This window comes from Sphaeramia orbicularis, chromosome 21, assembly GCF_902148855.1.
Source record: "Sphaeramia orbicularis chromosome 21, fSphaOr1.1, whole genome shotgun sequence".
NCBI lineage: Eukaryota > Metazoa > Chordata > Actinopteri > Kurtiformes > Apogonidae > Sphaeramia > Sphaeramia orbicularis.
In genome coordinates, this window is record NC_043977.1 from 25,003,819 (window position 1) to 25,026,546 (window position 22,728).

General features: G+C 37.9%; 1 protein-coding gene across 2 annotated transcripts; it reads left to right on the forward strand.

Moving 5' to 3' along the window:
• Nucleotides 1-39: 39 nt before the first annotated feature.
• On the forward strand, nucleotides 40-19,252 carry mospd2 (motile sperm domain containing 2). 2 transcript variants are annotated; one of them, XM_030124826.1, is made up of 16 exons: nucleotides 40-202; nucleotides 305-362; nucleotides 779-934; nucleotides 2,016-2,102; nucleotides 2,273-2,427; nucleotides 3,589-3,649; nucleotides 3,814-3,852; nucleotides 3,956-4,080; nucleotides 4,337-4,510; nucleotides 9,470-9,588; nucleotides 15,517-15,610; nucleotides 15,739-15,835; nucleotides 16,926-17,046; nucleotides 17,172-17,274; nucleotides 17,513-17,545; nucleotides 18,027-19,252. In XM_030124826.1, exons 1-16 carry the CDS (start codon nucleotides 170-172, stop codon nucleotides 18,177-18,179), a joined length of 1,608 nt encoding a protein of 535 aa, XP_029980686.1. In that variant the 5' UTR covers nucleotides 40-169; the 3' UTR covers nucleotides 18,180-19,252. The 2 variants fall into 2 exon arrangements, with proteins under 2 accessions (XP_029980686.1, XP_029980687.1); XM_030124827.1 differs by lacking the exon at nucleotides 17,513-17,545.
• Nucleotides 19,253-22,728: the final 3,476 nt, after the last annotated feature.

The following is a 22,728-nucleotide window of genomic DNA, read 5'->3' on the forward strand; positions in this document are numbered from 1 at the left end:
GTTGGTTTCTGTAAACAACACAATGAAGAGGAGTGGCCATGTGTGGAACCAAAATGGCGGCGCTACTCTGTCAGTTTCACTCTTCGCACTGATTCATCTCTCTAGGTTAGCTGGCTAACTGTTAGCTCAAGGAACTGCCACAGAGAAGGAAACCCGGGGACAGCTGAATATGGCTGAAGTTGATCAACACGAAGGAGAGCAGGTACTGTTAAATCCCGTTAGGACACACGTTCTTGGACTCATTTCCGCGTATAATTCTTGGCAAACTAATACGTGTGTAACCAGAAAAACACTGTCTTGACAGGACATTGAGAAGAAAATTGAGGAGACGAGACAGAGATTCAAGAATGAGTTCCTTCAAGGTAAACATTTATTGTGGATAAGATGACAGTAACTCGTTTATGGGCCACTTAGTCGCCTTGATTTGTATGCTTAGCTGTTAGCAGTGATATAAATTGAACATACTGTAAATTAACAGTGTTCTTATTGTTACTTTTCATCATGTTTACATCACCACCTGAGTGCTTAGAGGATAGATAAGCTCTAGAGAGAACTAGCTAACCTTGCTTTCTGTTGCCACATGCTTTGTGTCAGATTAAAGCAACCTGAATACATAGACTTTAAGTTACATTTATATTAAACTAATACGTGTTGTATACTACCTTTATCTGTCACAATTAAGAAATTAGCCCAGGCAACAGTTGACCTTAAATGTTTCTCATGACTTTGTTTTTCAATGTGGTGTCATGTGATTGAGCCTTTGTGTTCATGTTTACAGACTCAACAGATAAATATGATCCCAGAGATGTGGAAAGACTTCAGAAAGATGATGCCCTGGTGGAGGGCTACCTGACATGGAGACTTTATGTTGTTGACGATGCCTTGAAAATGATTGATGATAGTTTTCAGTGGAGAAAGGAGTTTGGTCTGAATGGTAAGAAGTCATTATGGGTAGTTTTTATTATATGCTGAATTTCACATGACTAAAATAGGGATTAACAGTTTAATTCTGACCCCAGATACCCCAAATTACAGATGAATATTCCTTGATTTCAACCCAGTTGCAAAACATACTTTTTGTTGCTACACAACATAATATATATAAAAAAAATAATAATATGACATAAGAAGTACAGCTATATATGACTTTAAAAAACTGTTTCAACACAGAAAAAAAATATTAAAAACAATAAAGCACTAATTTGGCAGGTCGGCAATATTTAAGTAAAAGTAGAAATGTCTCCAAATATTGACACTGATCGCCTTATTTACAATGATGACATTGCTATATTTAGATGTTTGCAAACACTCACCACAGCTCAGTGGATGTCTTTGTGCTGCGCTGGGATGAATCCAGACAGAGTTGCATTGTATGTTAAAACACTCATATCTCCATGCACTCACTAACCCTGAGAACAATCCCCACTGTATCTGTTTTTCTGTGGAATTTCTCTGCTAGTTGTTGTTTCTTTAATCCAGCAAATTTAATTTGTTAAATAGTTGTGTTTAGAAAATTAGATTCATGCAAGTCATTAGTATACCACACTTGAAGGATCAACTTAGGTCATGTGTTGCCGTAAGAGAAATGGTGGGAAGTGTATTATTTCCTGTCAGCAGTGTTTCAAGTTGAACCACTATGGGGAAATTGTGTTGCTAAAGGCATTCAGTACTACTATTTATACTGCCATATGAGAGAGAGTTCTCCAAAAAAATACCCTCAAAAAGTACAACAGATATTATGCAATATACATTTAATACTGTTTCACTTGCTTAATTTGAATTATTTTTACCGGTATGTTTTCATCAGACATAACACAGACTTCTAAAACGTATTTCATGTATATTTATGTATGTTCAAACAGTCACATAAAGGAGTTCAGTTTTCATTTAAGTGCATAGAAACCTTACAGGCAATTTTATTCATTTGTTTGCAATGTCATATTCTATAGAGCTCTGCTATAATGACAGAGAATAACGTTCAGCAGTGTAATGTTGTGTCTGCCTGTGTGTTTTAGATCTCACTGAAAGCAGCATTCCCAAATGGATGTTCGAGACTGGTGCTGTCTACCTCCACGGATATGACAAAGAAGGCAATAAGCTCTGTATGTACAAATATTGTTAAAGGTTTAATTAAACTCTCTTGTTACACATTAATGACTTAGTTGCTGTCAGAGAATAAATCAGTAAATGTACATAAATGCCACTGAATGTTTACGCAGTACAAAACTACCAATACTTTAACACAATTTTTTACACTGTTTACTGTGTTCAGTCTGGTTCAAAGTGAAGCTGCATGTCAAAGACGCAAAAACAATCTTAGACAAGAAGAAATATGTTGCCTTCTGGCTGGAGAGGTATGCGAAGAAAGAACCTGGGATGCCTCTCACTGTTGTGTTTGACATGACAGAGTCTGGCCTCGGCAATATAGTAAGTCCATAATGGTGTTTTTTTTATTTTTCATTTTACTTAATTATTTACATGCCTGTTTCATTTATGTCTCTTAACTAAATTTTAATGAGGCTCTGCTTTTTGTCATTAATATTTAGTTCTCTGTGAATAAAATACTTCAGAAAAACAAACCATTCTTTTTTTTTATACGATTGTCATTGAAATGCTGTTGAGTATCCTCAAGATTTAGCTGTTTGAGCTGTGGTTTTTCAGGGACTGATATTCTTCAATAGTTTTACACTTTGGAGATTAAAGTAACCTTTAAATCTCCTTGGTCAACTCGAGTGGACTGTCTCTCTAATCCATAGACTCACAGTGCCACCGGTGTTAGCTTCCTGATAGAGCTTTCTCTGAGCGAGTGCATTTCATTGGCTGAGTGAAATACTTTGAAAAAAGAACACAAACCAGGCAAAAAAGAGTAATTAGTAATGAAGCTCAAATGTGAAATTCTTTGATTGGAACATCAGTTTGGAAAGCAGCCTCATTGAGGCTTGTTGAACCACAGTACGAGCTGGAGCAGGGCTAGTCAGTATGATCTCATTAAAGCTTGGGAGAGAGTCTCCTGCATAGCAATGAGGTTTCTAGCCAATTATGGAGCTAAGCCAGGGTAGAGAGGCTCTATCCATTGACATATCTGCTGGTTGTCTGATGGCTGTAATTAACATGAAACCATGACATGCACATTTATCATATTGACCAAAAAAGGATATTTAAAATGAGTCAAGAAACTTAACACCTAGATGCGTGGAGTTTGATGAGATCTAAAGTATGCATTTAATCTGGCAGCCATGATCACATTTTCTAATGTTAATGAAAGCATAGACTTTTAGGTAAAGTTATATTGTTATGAATTATGTGTTAACTCCTTTTTGGTGTTTGGTGTAATATAAGAAAAAGATACACTGAAGTGTTTTTTCTCGGCTGTGGTATTTGAGAGGGATTATGCCGGGGATCATTTAGAGTTGCTTTTAATAAATGTTCATTTTCTGTTAAGTGGGTCACTTCAGATCTAGAGGCGGTTAACAAACACTCTACTTATTCAGCCTTTTCAAAATTCCATAAAAGCATTTATTTTCATAGTTTAAGACTTCTGCACGGTTCTCCTCTTTAAATCTTTGCTTTTTCAACCTTGTGTTGCAGGACATGGACTTTGTGAAGTACATCATTAATTGCTTCAAAGTATACTATCCAAAGTTTTTATGTAAGTAACATAAGTTATTTTATATAGTAATAATAATGATGATTTTGTATTATCTATCTCTGTACCACAGTGCACCATAAAGCTCATGTTGAGTAATTAGGAATATACTAAAACTGCTCTACATATAGATCAAAATGCCAAATTGTGTTTTCTTATCGTTTCAGCCAAAATGATCATTGTGGATATGCCTTGGATTATGAATGGTAAGACTGACCCTCAAACTCTTTTACTTTATATCCATAACTGACCTTATCTTGGGAACAGTTTCATGTTGCATATTGATAAGGTGGTTTGTTTTTATTTCAGCTGCATGGAAGATAGTGAAGTCATGGTTGGGTCCTGAGGCAATTAGCAAGCTAAAGTTTGCTTCCAGATCTGAGGTCCAGACATTCATAGACCTGGAGTATCTGCCACCTCACATGGGTGGAACGGTATGGCATCATGTCTTTATGTGTATCAGATATTCATAATTTACCATACAAGAATCACACATCAGATTCTCGGGACAAAAATGTCAAAGAGATAATGAAATCAAACTTGATCACTTCAGCAAATGATGAATTTCAATTTGAATGTTTATCAGCACACAACTGCAGCTTTTGTACATATCAAAGCTCCCAGTATACTAAACATACCATGTTGTTCAGCTACCCATATCCTGACCTAACTTGTCTGGCTTAATTCCAGGACCCCTTCAAATATAGCTACCCTCCTCTTCCTGATGACGACTTCCAAACGCCCATCTGCGACAACGGCCCTATTGTTAGCGAAGAGGAAACAGAGAGTAAAGACGGTGAATTAGAGAGCAAAGATACTCTTGAGTCCAGCTTCAACTCTGAGGTTGCTGTAAAGCCTAAAAAGGTAATTTTTTCTTTCAAGTTCATGTGTAGTTTAATGAATGAATTAATAATGTATTAATTAAGTCTTAGATACATAATAGTAAACATATTTCCTAAAGTATTAGAAATTAAGTTTAAATCTAAACTGGGAAGATTGAAGTTTGTATAAAGTTTCAAATATAGGGATTGGTTAGATGGAAGGTTTATAATGTAATTCATTTCATAAACAATCATAATAAATCTGTTGTCTTATCCAAAATAAGTAGCTATCATTAGTTACAAGCTGCTCACTATCTATCATCATTTTTAATATTACCTTAAGCTATATGTTAGGTGTAACTGATGTATTAGTGTGTTATTAGACTATATTTAAGGTTATCTGCCTAGCTGGGATAGTTTGCTAATACACATAGCCCATGTCAATCAAGATGTCACCCGCTGCACCTCCACCATCTTATGGAGTGTTCCAGACAGCAGAATATTTAGATACATTAGGTATATATACCTCTATATATATATATATATATATATATACATATATTAGGTATATTTTTAGAGGGCTTTTTTTTGTTTGTTTGCTTTTTTAACAGGTAATGCTTCTTATTTTTGCAGTTGTTTAATGAGATATTCGACTTAAATATAAATTTTTCCATTTCATGTCAGATTTTCAAAAATTTTTCAAAGAACTGTCTCATTACATCATGCATAGAGACCATTTTATCACGGAATTGCTGGACTGTTCTTGACAGGTTTGTTTGCTTTCACTGATATGACAGCGTGGAAGAACACATACACACACACATACAAATAATGTCCTTTTTATTGCTGTGGTTCTGTTGCGTTCAACATTGTATAATAAGAGCAGTCACGGTGTCTTTTTCTTACAGTTATTAGATTCCACTCCTTGTTATATTACCCTCCCTATGGTCAAAGACTCTTCTCTGTCCTATTTCACTCACTTGTTAAGTTGAGCCTGAGATTACAGCTTGTAATCAGACGGCTGTGTGGAGACAGCTGTGAATTAAGTGGCAAGTTTTGCCCTGATTTGGTAGACGTTAAGCTCTCATTGTCTCTCTGAAGGTGACTTCTCATGTCTTATATTGGCTGCAATTAAATCCTTCCAGCAAAGCTCATGCATGCATCATGGATTTCACTCTGTGTCTCTGTTCACAGCATCTCTTATGGTCCGCAGAGGATGTCAGGTCTGTTAGTTAAGCTTTCCTCCGCAGTAGCTGGATTCCTTTTCCACCCAAAACAGCAGCACATAACCCCAGTGTAGCCACACAAGTGAAAACACCCCACTGGCATCAGCTTGAAAATGTGTGCGCAGCCACTGTCAACCTCCCGCTCACTCTGGTGTCACTGAATCGCGTCCTGGTTGAAGTCGAGAGTGTAGCTTATGTCACAGATTCTGCTTGCGCTCTACAGTACAGTCCCGCTCTTGCCTCATAATCTATTTAGCTTCTTTTCTTGCCAGCAGCATGCAGAGAAAGCCTGAATGAAAATAGATATAGAGTATTAAAGGGTCATCTCAGGAGATGACTGCTGGGTGGAAATACTTGTGAAGATCTGAAGAAAGTTGAACTTCACATTGTGCTGGTGCATGCCATTTTCAACCACATGTGTTGAATTATGTTGAATTAGTTGTAATTTAGTGTTACAGCTATTGTTTGCATATTTTATAGTAATGCTGCCACTATCTGTGAGGAGCAGACTTGGATGTGTTTATCTACAGTGGATGTTAGGACAATTGGACGTAACTCTACCGTTCTTTAGAGTAGCTGTATTTTAAACAAATCCTGTTGAGGGGCTTTTTGTCGCCTGCTACGTAAAGGACACTAACTGTATCTGTGGGGAAGAACGAACAGTGCTGCATCACCCAAAGCTACTCCCATGAGCCTCCTAAGCCCCAACAAACAAACAGTGCTCCTTTTGTTAATGAATGCATATTAGTCATGCACAACAGATTTAGATTTACGAAACAGAGATATGCAAATCGGGCAATTGTTAGCCTCAACAGTAATCTACAGAAGCAACTTTGAAGTGTGTTGATGATTTTCTTACTGTGGCGTGTAAAGACAGATGGCTCTACTTGAACAGTGTAAACGGGGTGGGTTACATTCTGGAGTGGAAATTTAAGTGTGTCATTCATGTAATGTACTGTGGGAAAGATAGAGTTAAGAGTCACCCAACAAAGACACAGAGGAAATCAAATAAGTGTTTAAGATATGAGAATAGTTCTGGTGCATTTGTGATACAACTGTCACTGCTGCATGTTTACAGTAGTTTGACCGATAGTGGATTTTTAAAGCCTCATATCAGTGATTAGTTTATAATATAACCTTGTCCCTCTAAAACTGTTGACACTTAAAATGCCTACTGCATCTGTCCTTTCATTAAACGCAAGATGACTGTTGAACTGAACAACTAAGTCAAAGCAATAAATCTGACTAAGTCAGCATCATAATGAAGGCCATTATGTGTTAAATGTGGAACTGAGCATCAGACTAACTCTGGGAATACTTAAAATCTTCTGAGATATTATTTTTCTCTTAAAGTCAGTGTTTCCACTTTAGGTATCGGTCACTACTGGGACCAGCTTTTACTGATACAGATAGTTTGTAAAATATCCTCGTCTAGACAGTTCAAGTAATTTGTTCAGAAGCTTGTTGTTTATCCATCACTTCAGCGTCGCCTCCTACAGTAATTCATGATAAAGACCACCTGCACATCAATCCCTTTCTCGTCTGAGGAAGTTACTTCACCAGCGAATGTTGGCCACGATCAAATCGACAGCATCTAACAAACATAGGGGAAGGGAGCACAGCTCATTACTGGGAGCCGTTTTGTTATTTTTTTGTTGTGACTAAACCAATACGTTACACCAGCCTGTTGGCACTTAAAGCCCGTCTGAATGCATTCCACAAGGCTCAGCTCTCTACCTCTGATCCATCTTGTTTAAATAAACAAGAGACGGCGCTTACCACCACCATCACCCATCCCAATCTAAATTCTTGTGGATTCCAGCAGTGCCCTGATAACTCGCCAGCTTCAGAAAGCTAATTGACTTTCTCTTTGTTTTCAAACAAGGGCTGGAGGTGGTAAGACTGTAGGATCACACCCACACAAGGAGCTCACTGTCTAGAAGATTTCTACAGGCTGGAAAGGCAGGTGTACTCACGTGGCTGCATTGATTGTGAGTGCACCTGCTTGACAGTCAACTGATGATCACCTCCTCTGGACATGTTCATCCCTTAACCCGTCCTGGACCATACATTTCAACTTAACCCTCTAAACTGTAAAGCACTGTCAAAAAAAAAAAAGCAAAAAACTATTTAGTTTTGAAGGACTCCTGTAACGTAGGCTAAGTGAGTGGTAGCGTACTTTTTACTTTAACCATGTAAGCACTGAATTGAGCGAAACACTTATTTCAATGAAGACAATAGGCAGCAAAGTCACCAGCGTGCCTTATGACATTTAGACTGTTTGTATATCCTAACCTCAGATTATTGCCTTATTACTGTTTGATTACAGTAGATCACTATATTAACTTTCAGCACTAAATCTTGCCTACTTCTGGCAAATGATTAACTAATGCCATCTATGCCTTGTCATTTAACACTATCTTTCACCAGGTCTGTGACTCTGGAGAGTGCTAATCATGTAGACCATCTTATCCTGTGCCTTTTAATATGTACTGTATTATCAATAGACACTCCACCTTTTGCATTTCACTAATCACAGTTTGGAACGATGTCAAATATCCAGTGATTTGTTTTTTTTTTTTTGTAATTTGTTTTTGCATTTCATATCTTACACTGCATTGTATTTGACTTTTAAATGTGTTAAATTTTACATGTCTTTTATTATGGTCAAGTTGTTTCTGATAATCTAAGTGTTTTTAATGAATTACTTAATTTAACATTTGTTTTGTTCTCTGTTAATATTTCATGATTAATGGATTTGGAAAAGCCGTCGTCCTGTAGTGCACTACCAATGAACTTCTAACCACAAGACTGTAATTTTAATTTCACATCTGTAATGAAACACTCCACTATTTCAAATTTGACTATGTTTTTTTACCTCAATTTCTTTCAGCATTATAACCTAATGTGTTCAGCTTGCTCTTTAAAATGATTAATAAATGGAGACATTTCATCAGCAGCTGATTATCTCTTGACGTCTTCATTGTGGCAGTTGCTTGACAGTCAGCCATAAAATTAAGATGACATGTTTTGTTGCTTATCACAGCAAATGACACACGTCCCCTCTGAGTCACAAATGTTCCCATCACATACAGAGTGTGTTCACCTTTACCACTTCCCTCTCCTCTGCCCCTGATGTTCTCACTCTCCCATCTGCTTTATACAATATGTGCTGCCACAAACACACCGGAAAGAATCCCACTGCCCACGTGCAGTATTTCCCCAATTCACCTGCAATGTGCAAGCATTTCTGCAAACATTTCACAATATCTACTCTGTCAGCTGTTTTAATAGTCTTGTGGTGTGTCTGAGGAGGATTTGGGTCCAAGTTGATAGGCATTTTGTTGAAATGAAAGTAACCGTGCATAATGACTTAAGTAACAGTTGAACTTCCTCAACTTGAACATTGTTTTTTTTAGTAATCACATGGTCGGATTATTTTACATCTGCAATATCAAACAACCATGGTGCTTGTGTGTGTGTTGCCATGGGAAACCACTAGGACAAAGGGTCAGGGCTGTCCTGTCATTGGGATTTGTCAGAAAAAGGGTAAAAAAAAAAAAAAAATCTTAAAGTAAGATTCTGATGACATAACGTCATTATATCCACAGGAGGTATTTATGTGTCATTAGAAATACTGTCGGGGGCTTCATTAACTGATAGCTTTCTCCGTATGAAGGGCAGAGGTCACACATTGCATTTTTAGAGAAGACAGCAGATAAGGGTTATCAGTATAGTGAGTCTCTTGTGTAATTAAACTGTCTTTGTCATTTCAGGTGAATTTCCTGGAAGACAGTTTGAGGTCAGAGGACAGTGATAAAGGAGACACGAGTACCAGGACCAAAGGGGCCAGGAAGCCAGTGACCACATTCAAAGGCGCTCTCCTTGATGTTAGGTACCCACCCTGTTCCTGCCACACCTGTTTTTCCACTCACAGTTGACAGTTACAGCAGTTTGCACTTATTTGTTTATTAGAGACCAGATGGCTCGAAGGTAGAAACATTGACTGTTTACTGAAGGATTGCTGGTTTTATGGCCCAGACAGGTTGTCATGGGGGTTCCAACTGATCACCTCATCGATCACCAAACTGTTTTTCTATTGATCTACTTTTTAAATATAACAAACCATTATAAACCAGTTCACAATAGGCTTTATTTATAGATCATGCAAACATTCAATTTATTTATTGACATTTTTCATATACAGTTCACAGCATTAATAACAGCAATAGAACTTCAAATTCAGCCCACACCCACTCCCCCTCTCAACTCAAGCCCATGGGCCAACTCTTAAATTAAAAAAAAAAATGAATTAAATAAATTAAAACCATAAAAAGAGGAAGAAATATATGCAGCAGAGATCATGATATGGGCAATGGAGAAGCACAGCTACTCCTTCAGGATGTGCTACAACCAGCAACCACTGCTACAACATGCAACTGTCATTTTTGCATCACCTTTTAATTATCTTGAGCAAATTTCAACAGAATTTTGAAAATCAATTTTTTAAATGAATTATTTAGACAAAATAAATGTATTCAGGTAGAGTTAACAGGTTCTCATTTTTCCCCCTCATTTAGCCTTTATAGTCTTCACACTCAGTATTACGTCAGTGCTTGGTAAAGATCTGGCTTCATTGACTATCGTTCTGGAATGGGGGAAAAAAAATGATCTGTATTTCTTTAGACTAATCACGTTCGTTCTGAGTGGTGCTAAGTACAGGATGCAGTGACAGTGTCTTTGCAAAACAGTCCCAGGGGTTAGTCTCAGTTATTTTTGGCCATGCATTTGCACCGGGGGAAGCGAGCCCTGGTATTAAAATGACTAAATCCCTGCGTAAAAAGAGGTGTGCCTTTGTCAGACTTGTCATTTTCAGTGTGTGGTTGCAGCTCAGATGTAGTTGTTGAGTTTTCACATAGTGAGATAGCAGAAGCAAAGGGAATGCCATCTGGAATAGTCAACCAGTGGCAGAATTATTCCAGCACAGTAAATCCTGAGAGAGTACCCCTCATCAGTAAAAAACAAATGGAAGATACATGTATAACTATCATGACAGTACAAATATACAGCATGAATGAGAAATTTTGGGACATTTTTTTAGTAGTTGTGGTTTATTTTCACATCTGCTAAATGAAGCACTCAGCTTGGATATCATATATGCATTTTCACTCAAACAACAAACAAACAAACAAGCCTGTAGCATACATTATTACTCTTTCAAGTGAAATTTCTAAAGGGGCTGGTCCTTGACTGGTTAATTTTAGGACATAAATAGTAAATATGTAGAAAGAGCTACTCATATTTTTTTAATACAGCACATAAAATGGAAAATGATAATGTCCTATATATTGTCGGTTGTTGTCAACTTACTGTGTGTCATAATAGCTGCCGTGGTGTCAATCTCTTTAAGACATTGCCTTCAGCTCATTGATACCAACCCTATGGGCAGTGATTCCTCCTCCATCCTATCCTATCCACCCCCTTTTTAAGTAGAGCCTGAGATTGCAGTCTGTAATCAGACAGCTGTGTGGACACAGTTGTGAATCAAGTGGTCAGTTTTCCTGTGATTTGCACAAACAAAGCAAACTGAACTGAACAATAATGCATCTTGCTCAAAATATTTGGAATTCTTACACCTGTTATCAGAGGGAGCCGACCTGTCTTTAAGTGCAGCTATTGCACAGTCTGTGAATGTATTGGGTGACCCAAATCAACTGTCTTATGGTCCATCTGTGGGTCACAGCCCAGTCTTTGGGAATGGATGCACAAGATGATCCTCTCCCAACAATTCTGCCCTTTTAGCAAAAGTACTGACCAACTCTGATTGTAACTCTCACACTTTTCTCTCTCTGATTATGTATAAATTTAGAATGTGTGTGTATCTGAGGTGCAGTAATTTGGAAAATTTTAATTGCCTCATACGTATCCACAGTAATCTCCCCATATATTGGTTCAAAGCCTTTAGGCGTTATTGATGTGTTTGTGCGGTTGCGGCTCAATGGATCGATCACACATGGATAGGAATTAAACATGCAACCCAATCAATTGTTTACTGAGTAGAAAGGAGTTGTTGGTGTTAATTATTAACAGTGCTACAGTAATCCGTGAGAGAGACACTGACTAATAATCAATTCATCTATATAACGAGGCACCCGTCACCTCTTTCACGTGTCGTCAGATGGGTCACATGTTTCAGATGAGCGTTCATTTAATTGTACTTCCGAAACAGAGCGGAGGACTGCAACAGTCACACTGATTGACATAGTTTCAAATAAATACTTAGGAGGGCATCCATATTCTGTGTGATATTACTGCTCATTTTCATGAATAATGTCCGTCGAGTTGTGTTTTTACAGACTAACAGCTTTGATGTAAGGATTTTCACAGCTCTGGGCTGTGAGTTATAGTGATAAACAGATTTAAACGAGCCTTAAACGCAATTACGTTTCTGAACTGTGTTAGCCTTAATGCAAGACTGGGGGCTTTAACAGAGAGTGGGGGGGCTTTGATCTTGGTTTTCCAGAGCCTGGAGACTCACTCTGAGCTCTAGCAAATTCCAGGCTCTACAGCTGTTTTAGTGGGGAAAAGAACACACAAGGACATGAAAAAAAGGAAATTATCTTTGTTCTTTGCAGTTTTAGTCCATGAAAGTCTGCCAAGCTGCATCAATGAGAAGCTTTGCACATACTCAGCACATATTCTAATCCATTTGCAAGTTTCTTCTTAGCAGAGTTTAAGTCTTTAGTGCTTTAAAAGTTCGCTGACACTGAATTCATCAAATCACAAAACTATTTATAGCCAAGTTAGAGTGTTGCAACCCTGGTTAGAGTATCCCATTGAGTGTCAGTAAAACAAAATGCCCCATCCTGAGATTTTAGGCCACAGACTTGTTTGGGCTCCAAATGTTACACTTTTGATGAGTGTTGAGATGCTGGTCTTGTTTTAACCTAAAAATAACACTATAGTTCCTCATTCTGCCTGTGAAGGAGCCCAGATGTAGCTGTAAAACCCAATTGAAGGCCTCTAAGCTCCATATAGGACAAAAAAAGAAGTAACATGTCACTGTTTGAAGAAATGTAGCTTTTCAAAAGAATCTGTCTCACACAGGAACATTAGCTCTAAGCCTCTTACATAACCATATTCATTATATATCACAGTGGTTATAGTTGATAACAAATGTGTGTGTGTGTGTACATGCGTACCAAAACAAACATGATTAGTTATCGTTGTGAAGAATTATGGCTCTTACTTCAATTGCTGCTTTAATTTCTCTTCTTTTCTCGTGATCACCCTCACCTGCCTCACCTTTTGCCTCTGTCTGTCAGTAGGACTACAAAAACAATTTCACTCATAAGTTTCATGAAACTTTGCAGAATGCACTAGCAAAGGAAAAAAAACACAGAATTTTGTAACAGATCCATAAAAATGTTTTTTTTTTCTCTGCCTTTAACATTAGAAAGCTGGTAAACAGTAATAGTGACTTAAACTAACCAGTAACACCAGCTAGCAAAAAGGAGAAAACCAAAGGGCACAATTTGTTGTTTTTTTTTGTCTTTTTTTTGTTTATGGTTTCATAATGTGCTTTGGGTAGAAGAGTGGACAATTGGCCTTGCCACAGGTCGACGCTCTTCAAATGCCCTTCTAGTGGAAAATGGGTCATGAGCTTGTTTTTATTGGGTCACCAGTTGGCAGCATAAAGTACTGTAATATGTGTCCTCCAGCATGAATAAACAGTGTTTGAAAGGGGTTACATGGAGTATTGATATTCTAAACTCTCAACAGCAGGGTGAACTCATGTACCAGAACACACTTTTGGCTTTCAGCACCACCAATGAATCATTGTATTCACACACTCTCACTCACTGAATAAAGAAAGTTCATTGTTTGCACACATCTGTATTATGGTATCATGTATTATGGTATTTTGACTGTGGGTCAAAATAACACTGTGCCTTATAATCTTTTCATGCTGTGTCAGCTGATAGTTTACATTGTAGTTCTGTTAGCTTAGCTATACTTTTAGATAGAAAACAGCCACTGTAAAACCCCATATTACCTCCGGTTTCTGTATAATTTGTATTGTCAATACACTAAAGATCAGAACTGTCACAGTTTAGTCCAGGGGTGGGCAATCCTGGTTCTCGAGGGCTGGAATCCTGCATGTTTTAGATGTTTCCCTCTTCCAACACAGCTGGTTCACATGATAAGCCTATCATCAAGCTCTGCAGAAGCCTGATAATGACCTTCAGGTGTGCTGGAAGAGGGAAACATCTAAAACATGCAGGATATCGGCCCTTGAGGATCAGGATTGCCCACCCCTGGTTTAGTCTGAACTATGGATCAACAAACAGCCAACTTAGCTAAGATAATATGATCACATGATAACTTTACACCTTCATAAGCCTCATACTCAAACATGTGTAGAAGGAACGCTGTGATTTCAGCATCAAACCCCATTCTTTTTATTAAGAGCTGTGTACAATGGTGAAAATAAAACTGTGCTTCTAGCTTCTATCACTTTGACTCTAAGTATTGTTTCTTAGCAGTTCTCATCCCATCTTGTCACTAGACAAGACCAAATTGCGCAAATGTAACTTGCACGTAAAAATGTACCTAATGGAAAAACGACAATTTCGCCAAAACTCTCGTTTTCGATTTAAACTTTTTGAGCTGGCAAGAGGTGTTTTTTTTTTTTGGCGTAGCACAATTGGTATATCACGCAAGACTGCAATGGAAACACCTTTTTCTGCAGCTGGAGTCACTGGAATTAAAAAAAAAAAAAACTGATGTTGATGGAAGTTACAACAAGCAAAAAAGAAGAGTTTTAAAAGAAACATGGTGTGGTATGAGTAGACACACCAGGAAACCGAATATTTTTTTTAATTTAGTACAGGATAGAGGGGTAATATATAATAATAATGAATATATCTGTTTTTTAACATTTAGTAAAGTTTTGCGCATATGTCCAGTGGAAAAGCAACTGTTGTCTGACACCTTGGTCAAAGTCTCCATGGCCCTGTAGACCAGCAGAGTGACTCACTACTACCCTACTGGTCACATCAGTCTGTTGGAATGTTGGTATGAATACATTCAGGTCACTTCAATCCAATACATTACATCTTTGGCATAACTTCAGAGCTCTTTAATCTAAAACACTCTAATGGTAATTTTAGGTCATTTTTAATATTTGAAAGTAGAAATGCTTCATATAGCTCCTTTAAGTACATACATTTTGTTAATTTTAGCTTCATAAATATATTTTTGATTCCACAAAGCTTCCTGTGCTAACAAATGTGTAAAAGTATCGATTTTATTTTTACAGATTTACAGATCATCTTTCCACTGTCTAATATCCACATTCACACTTTAAGTTTAAGTATGTTTCTTGTTGATAAAGTTAGAACCAAGTTGTTGGCAATACCTTGCTAGGTGTGATTATATTCCCACATTCTGTCCCTGTCTCGCAGGCTCAGTGAGAGCGAAAAATATAAATATTATGGTAATTCAAATGGATTTTTGGGTTTGGGCTGACAGACCTTGTAGTCTGATATTAATAGCATCGCAACCTACTTTAGACTTGCTGTCTGATGTAGATTATTAAGGTGATGTGAAGCAGAAAAGCCACCAGTCAGAGGATAATAACACTTAATAAGGCACGAGTCACAGCAGCCTCATCAGTATTAATAATGGAGATAAAGTAGCACCCAGATTGGCACTGCACGCTCCAAAATAATTCTGTTTTCTCTCTGATTTCTACTAACAGCTTTGTAATGGTATTCCTCTTACTCAACATGTGTGAATGTTGTTGTCTTACTCTCTCCAGTCCTGCAGAGGAGCTTAGTTTTGGTTCTGGAGAAACTGAGAAGAAAAGCCTCATTATCCTGAGCAATGTGACCAAAAATCAAGTGGCCTTCAAGGTGAGTCACAAGCTGCTCAAAGGATATGTGTGCTTATTGGTAGACATGACATGAGATTGATTTCTTTATATTGGTGCAATGGATATTATTAATAAAATTGAGATTGAGGGCCTCGTTTGTCTCCGCAGGTCCGGACCACAGCACCTGACAAGTACAGAGTGAAGCCCAGTAGCAGCTGCTGTGAACCAGGCGCATCAATAGACATAGTAGTGTCCTTACATGGAGGTACAGCACTTAAGCTCTGCACGCTATTCCACTCACAGCGGATGTTTTAAAATGCTGAACTACAGAATAATCCCACAGTCTTGTCTCTTACCTTCCTAAAGTGCCAGTAGCCATTTTATTTGCCTGACATACATATTTCAAGAGTGATAAAAGAGGCATCTCCAAAAAAAAAAAAAAAAAAAAAAAAAAACAAACCATTAAACAACTGACAGTGCTGTGTGAGTCAAAACATTTTATGGCCTTAAAGCACTGAAGTGTCAGCACCAGGTTATGCTGTACTGCTGGTTGCTCAGTAAAATCAGTGCTACCTATTTTAAGGCTTCTTTTTTTTTTTTTTTCTTTAGCTTTTATGCTGTGCTGTTTTTTTTTTCCTCACTACTTTCATGTGTAGCTGTGTATTTTTTCACATAGACCCTTTATTTCTAAGCCAAGTAAGTAAACTACCTAAGTTTTGTTACTGATTTATTTTGTCTCATATTCACTAGAAACCTTTATCTGTCTGTTTGAGATCCATGAACAGCAACGTTTTTCTTCTAACTCGCAGCATTGTACCCGTGGTGCCATTGTACGATAGCATGATAAGTAGAACTTGTCTGCCACCACTATCCATTTGTAAACTACCATTTAATCGTGCATTGTGCAGGTAATAATTTGAGCCAACATGTGAAGCATAAAGGGCAGAGCATGTATTTGTTTGGCCTGTCAAGCATGATTAAATTCATACAGCGGTAGTGAACTGCGGCCTTCACATTGTAGCATCGTCTGCTACCAGTAGAAATTTCATGAACGGCAGCATAACCACTTCCAGAAATGGAGTATGGCGGCAGGGATGAAGAATTCAAAGTAGAGAGAGGCTAAAATCGTCCAGCATACCTCACAACATTTAAATACGGACATAAAATTGTGCCTAGTAGAGAGTCAGATAATGTTTCTATTCATTTGGTGAGTTTGGCGGCGATCGGGTCTGTGAAGGCTGAGGAAAATCCGTACAAACACCCTCTTGTGCTGCAACATCGATCGGACGAACACAGAATGTGCATTATATAGTAGGATTGTAATTCTTGGTTGAATTTTTTTTTTTTTTGTGCAGGTTCACAGGCTTCTCCTCAGGATAGATTCCTGGTTATGGCTGCTGAGATGGACAATGCCGGATCACAAGAACTCGCACAATTCTGGAAAGAAGTGCCAAAAAACAAGGTCATGGAACACAGGTAAACAATCCTTGCACGGCTATGATTGTAAATATAAACAGACTTAAACTTGGTCTGATGTGACACAGTCCTCATTACAGTTACAGGGCTTTCTTGTGACATATTAAATGGTGTTCTCTCCATAGGTTGCGCTGTCATGTTTTGGAGAGCATTAAAGCAGCAGTGAGTCCTCTCAGAGACAGCCCAGTTGAGACAGTAACCAGCGGGCAACAGGAATTAAGCACAGCAGTAAGTCCTGGTCTGAAAGAGGCCTCACAGTTTTCTTGGTCCCTTCATTTTGTTTTTTGATATTCTGTTGCATTATATATGTGTTTACTGTCTGTGGCTAAGTTTTACAATATTAATATTTACTTTATTCTGACTGTCTTTAATGTTTCAGCAAGGCTTAAATGATGAAGGACTGTAACGTTGAAATGAGCCATGTTAATTTGTCATTTCTCTGTATATTTTAAAATTATTCACCCAGGCATTCGATGATAACTTACTTACTTATTCCTCAGTAAGTATAAAATGTGTTTTAATGTAGTGTTACCTAGTGGTAGTCTGTATATTGAAATCCTCTTAGATAAATAGCACTAAATGGTCTTAGTGTTCTGCTGTAGTCTTACATTAGTCAGTGCCTATAAAATATTCATTTACAAAACACTAGTGTCTGCCACCAGAGCACAGGTTGACATATTTAAATGTTTTATTTTGTTCAACCGGCAGTTATGTAAATGAAAATGTTAGAAAGTTGAGCTTTCGATTTTTTATTTTTTGTTTTTGCTATCTTTCCATGAAAAGCTGCAAAAAATTTCAATTCATTAAGTGTCTGTTGAACAGTTATTGATAAATTGACATTTCAGCTATTACTCCTCTATTTATTAGTGATTATTTTGGTTTCAATTTGCTATCCAGTCTTGTTTCCATGGCTTTTAGTATCTTGATTTTTCTTTTTTTTTTTTTAAGTTGGACTGACTGATTTTTTTCTTTTCCTCCAGCTTATGCGAGTCATGGCCAGCACCTCACGGATGGAGCAGAAGCTGAACACATGTCTGTGGGTGCAGAAGGTTCTCATTGGGTTGGTGTTGGGCCTGGTGGTGCTGAACCTGTTGTGTCTGCACATGCTGGGAACCGCCCAGCGGCCGTCTTGACCCACCTCGCCACCGCCCACATCTGTTTATCACAGACACTCAAGATGTTTCCAGCAGAGCTACAGTTGACCACCCCAGGGAAGGTCGTCCTGTGCTTACTGAGCAAACCTGAGCAGCCCTCCCCCCCTCCCCTTTCCCCTTACCCTATCCTCTCCACGGACTGTCGTCATAGAGAGGAGGACTGCTGAGTTTAGGGACATGTGAGTTGTTGTTGAGTTGCTACACAGAAAGATTTATACTTGTCTATTTCCAGACACTTGGGGGCTTAAGACAACAGAGACACTTTTAATAATGTGACATAAAATCATTAAGGTATTTTTAAGTCTAATCATCAGAAAATAAGCGTGTATTTATTGCAAAAGTGACAATACGTTGCAAATAGTAGTTATTTTTGTGACAATAATGTACAAATTTTTATAATATTCAAATCTACAGTGTATAAATAAACACATTTTTGCCAGCATATTTAATTTTATTTAACTGGGACCTTTTGTGTTAACATCTGAAGACAAGTTTGGAAGCATTTTTTCCGTAACTGTTATACTATGCATCTCATGAATAAACCCTCATTAGTATAGAAATGTCTAATTGAAAGCATTGCAGTGTATGACCTTACTAAACCTCTCCACTCTAGACCAAGGAGCCACAGGAGATCTCTGTCACCCTGATCTTCCTTATTTGTTTTAATTACCCAGACTCCTGCACACTAAAAATACCAAAGCAATTACTGCTGAGTACAAGGACATGGCATAACCCACTTGTAGCTTAGTGGGAAGTACACATATCTATAACAAGATCCAGCTCGGGGCAATCGGGACGTGAGTCGCCACATACGAAAACATCACAATTTGCTTATTAGTTGTGTGCGCGTAAGTGTTTTGCAGCTTTTTCACGGTAGGGGGTGGCTGCTCATAATCAAGGGATAATTAGACAGATTGAAATAATAAGAAGTAATCCAACACTGATTATAAGTACTGTCCTGTTTTCAGGCCTGACAGAATGTGTTTATTCCCCAAAGATCATGTTCTGTAACAGTCTACTTGAATAATAAACCCTTCATATGGTCTACACTTCACTTTTCCATGCCACAAAATTATAGATGTCTTTACTACTAGAAACTTGTCAGCATGAAAAAGTAAATTTGAGCACATCATTTATCAAGTTGGCTCATTTTTTAGCTACTTTTGTACTTTTTACACCATAGCCATAGCTCGAATTTGACGCTAAAAATGATATCTAAACAAGAAGCACTCGGAGAGCGCAGACCTCCGCCAAGGCTGATCAGTGGGCCCCCCCACCCCTGATCACCACCAAAATTTAATCATTTCTTCCTCATCCCATTTCCAACAAACCCTGAAAATTTCATCCAAATCTGTCCATAACTTTTTGAGTTATGTTGCACACTAACGATCAGTGGCCCCCCCCGTGGGCCCCCCCACCCCCGATCACCACCAAAATTTAATCATTTCTTCCTTATCCCATTTCCAACAAACCCTGAAAATTTCATCCAAATCTGTCCATAACTTTTTGAGTTATGTTGCACACTAACGGACAGACAAACAAACAGACAGACAAACAAACAAACCCTGGCAAAAACATAACCTCCTTGGCGGAGGTAAATATTTGAACATTTATTCAATCTGTTGATTATATAGACTAGCGGCATTGTACCCGTGGTGCCATTGTGCGATACCGCCCTCCCGTGGTGCAACAGTGGCATTGCACCCGTATGCCCTCCTGTGCTGCAACATTGGGACATGCACCGGACAAACACGCGTCGGACACACAAACGTCCATTATAGTAGGATGATGATTGTTAAGTTTCAAGTATTAGATTTTCATCTTTTTGTGAATATTTATGAGTTTGAACATTTGTGAGTTGCTTAAAAGGCCCTGTCCATGTGTTTCCACAAAAATAACATATTTTAATTTTCAAGTTACTTATAATTCAGATATTTGAGTGAAACTTTCAGAAATAATGATCTTTTGATAAGTTGTGGGTGATGCATACAGTGGTAAAGAGTTGTGTTACTATGGCAGCCTGTCCACGTGTTCCCACATTCTCATGTCAATAAAACAGAGACTTTTCAATATTTTACTCCAAAATTTATTTTCAGCATAGTTGGAGATAATACAGGGTTTATGCGGGTCATTAAAAAGCATTAAAAGTCATTAAAAAGATTTTGTGAAAATTAAGGCCTTAAATGGCATTAAAAAGTATTAAATTCGATGCATTCTTATTTATGATTTAATTTGATTATATACACATTTAATGCTTTTGATCGGAAAGATGATTGACAGGTAGAGCCCTTTAATTGGCGATTGTTTATGGCCGGTACACGAAGTCACAACACTGGATGCTTGGAATGCAATGTGATGTGAGTATGCTCATGCCGTAGCGAAAAAGTGGAAGGAATATTAGCAAATGTCGGAAAAATGGGAAAATGCAAGTTTCAGCAGAAGTGATTGGAGGAGGAACTATTCAGAACTTGGTTAAAGCCTGTCGACGGTAAACTGTCATAAAACTATATATAAAACTGTGTCTGCAGTTGGACGTGGGCATTAAATTTGTTTGAAGTGGCATTAAAAAGGGCACTAAAAAGCATTAGATGAGATTTGCTGATACCTGCGGAAACCCTGTAATATCTAAAACGTTTTGTCCTACTTGATATCAATTTCTGTCGAGAGCTGCATGTTTTGAATGTTTGCGTAAACCTTTAAAAATTGATGTCCGTTTCAAGCCCATGTGTTACCGAGCAGTAATTTGACATTTCTCACCTAAAAATTTTATCTCCCCAAATTTTGTTAAACATAATGTTAAAGTGCTTATAAATACCTACTTAAATATGTATAATACATGCATATACGTTACTCTGCTTACATGACAGAGACTGTTGAACACCAAATGTGTCCACGTGTTACCGCTTGATCGGACCCTTGTAGAACAATTAGATAGTTTTAAGTTGGCGTGTGTGCCGGGCATGAAACTTGCATTATGTATTTCACTTTAACCCTCTGTATGAAATGCATTTTGCACTATTTGGGTAGTAAGTGCCTGTGAGCCCAAAAAGGAAGGGGGTTAATGGAGTGCTTGTCTCTGGAGGATATAAGTAAAAGCTTTGGTATCACTCATAGGTGGGCTGACTGGAAGTGCATCTGAGTGCCACGCAGTACCCGGAAAAATCATTCGAGATACACCGCACTGCACCGAGCAACAACAGAGTACCACTTCTAATAACATCACAACTGACTTGAGTAGAATATGATCTGAACAGCCACGTTCCACCGTTTCCCAGACAGACTCGTCTCACCTGATCGTCTACATGTCACTAATTATTAGCGGTGGATACTGTGTGTTTCCCGGCAGCTTCAGCAGACAGAAGCTCCTCCGCAGTATTGATTTAACATTAAACACCAGTGAAATCGAAACACAGTTCAATGTGTGGCAGGCCTCGGGGTAATGTTTGAGGGGGACTGTGATTTAGTTCAACTGGCAAATTGGGACAGGGGATCAATGGAAAGTTAATGAGCGTCAGATTTAATAAGAAAGGTATGGGTGAGTTGAGCAACTGTTGCTTTTGTCACCATGAAGTGGATGTTCACAGTGAACCTCTAGGACCACACACTACCGTCTGTATCATTTCTCTACGTGATAATGTAATACAGGAGTGTTAACATTCTTCAGTTCAGATAGCCGTGCAGTGACAGTGATGATCCATAACAACAAAGCCCTGCAGAAAATATTAGTTTTCTTCTCAGCTTATACTCTGCCTTTAAACCTGACCTCAACCTGTTGTCTGCCTTCGTTCTCAGCTTTACTGATTTATTGTATGCACAGACAGACAGAGAAATAAGGAGTCCACGAAGAGTTTTTTTGTTTGTTTGTTTTGTTTACCCCAGACACCAGGGAGTGTGCCTACAGGTGCACTAATATACTATTATTGAGAATTTCACAGGTGATAAGTTTACGGCATATTCTGTTTGGATATTCTGAATAACGTGGGATATGTCAATAATGCTCCAGTTTTATGAGGGTTTTTTTCTGGACATATACAGTCGAGGAAAAAATTATTAGACCGCCCTTGTTTTCTTCAATTTCTTGTTCATTGTAATGCCTGGTACAACTAAAGGTACATTTGTTTGGACAAATATAATGATAACAACAAAAAATAGCTCATAAGAGTTTAATTCAGTGGTTCCCAACCTTTTTTGGCTCATGACCCCATTTTAACGTCACGAATTTCAGGCGACCCCAGACATTCAAAACAGAGACATTTTATATGGCTAAAATTAATTTGTTTTTGATCGTGTAATATTTTACTGTAATATGTTGCAAATAAACGTTAATTTTAGACAACATTTAGACTATATAATGTAAATTTTTATTAGTAAGTTTACTTTTTTTTTTTTTTTTTGTAATTATTAGAAATTTCAGGCGACCCCAGATATTCAAAACAGAGACATTTTATTTGGCTAAAATTTGTTTTTGATCGTGTAATAGTTTGCTGTAATATGTTGCAAATAAACGTTAATTTTCGGCAACATTTAG

Excerpts from the sequence above, each read along its gene's own strand:
- mospd2 (XM_030124826.1), top strand. The coding sequence starts at position 170 with ATGGCTGAAGTTGATCAACACGAAGGAGAGCAG. Across the intron at positions 935-2,015 it reads AAAGGAGTTTGGTCTGAATG|ATCTCACTGAAAGCAGCATT; the intron begins GTAAGAAGTCAT and ends TGTGTGTTTTAG. Across the intron at positions 9,589-15,516 it reads GGCGCTCTCCTTGATGTTAG|TCCTGCAGAGGAGCTTAGTT; the intron begins GTACCCACCCTG and ends TACTCTCTCCAG.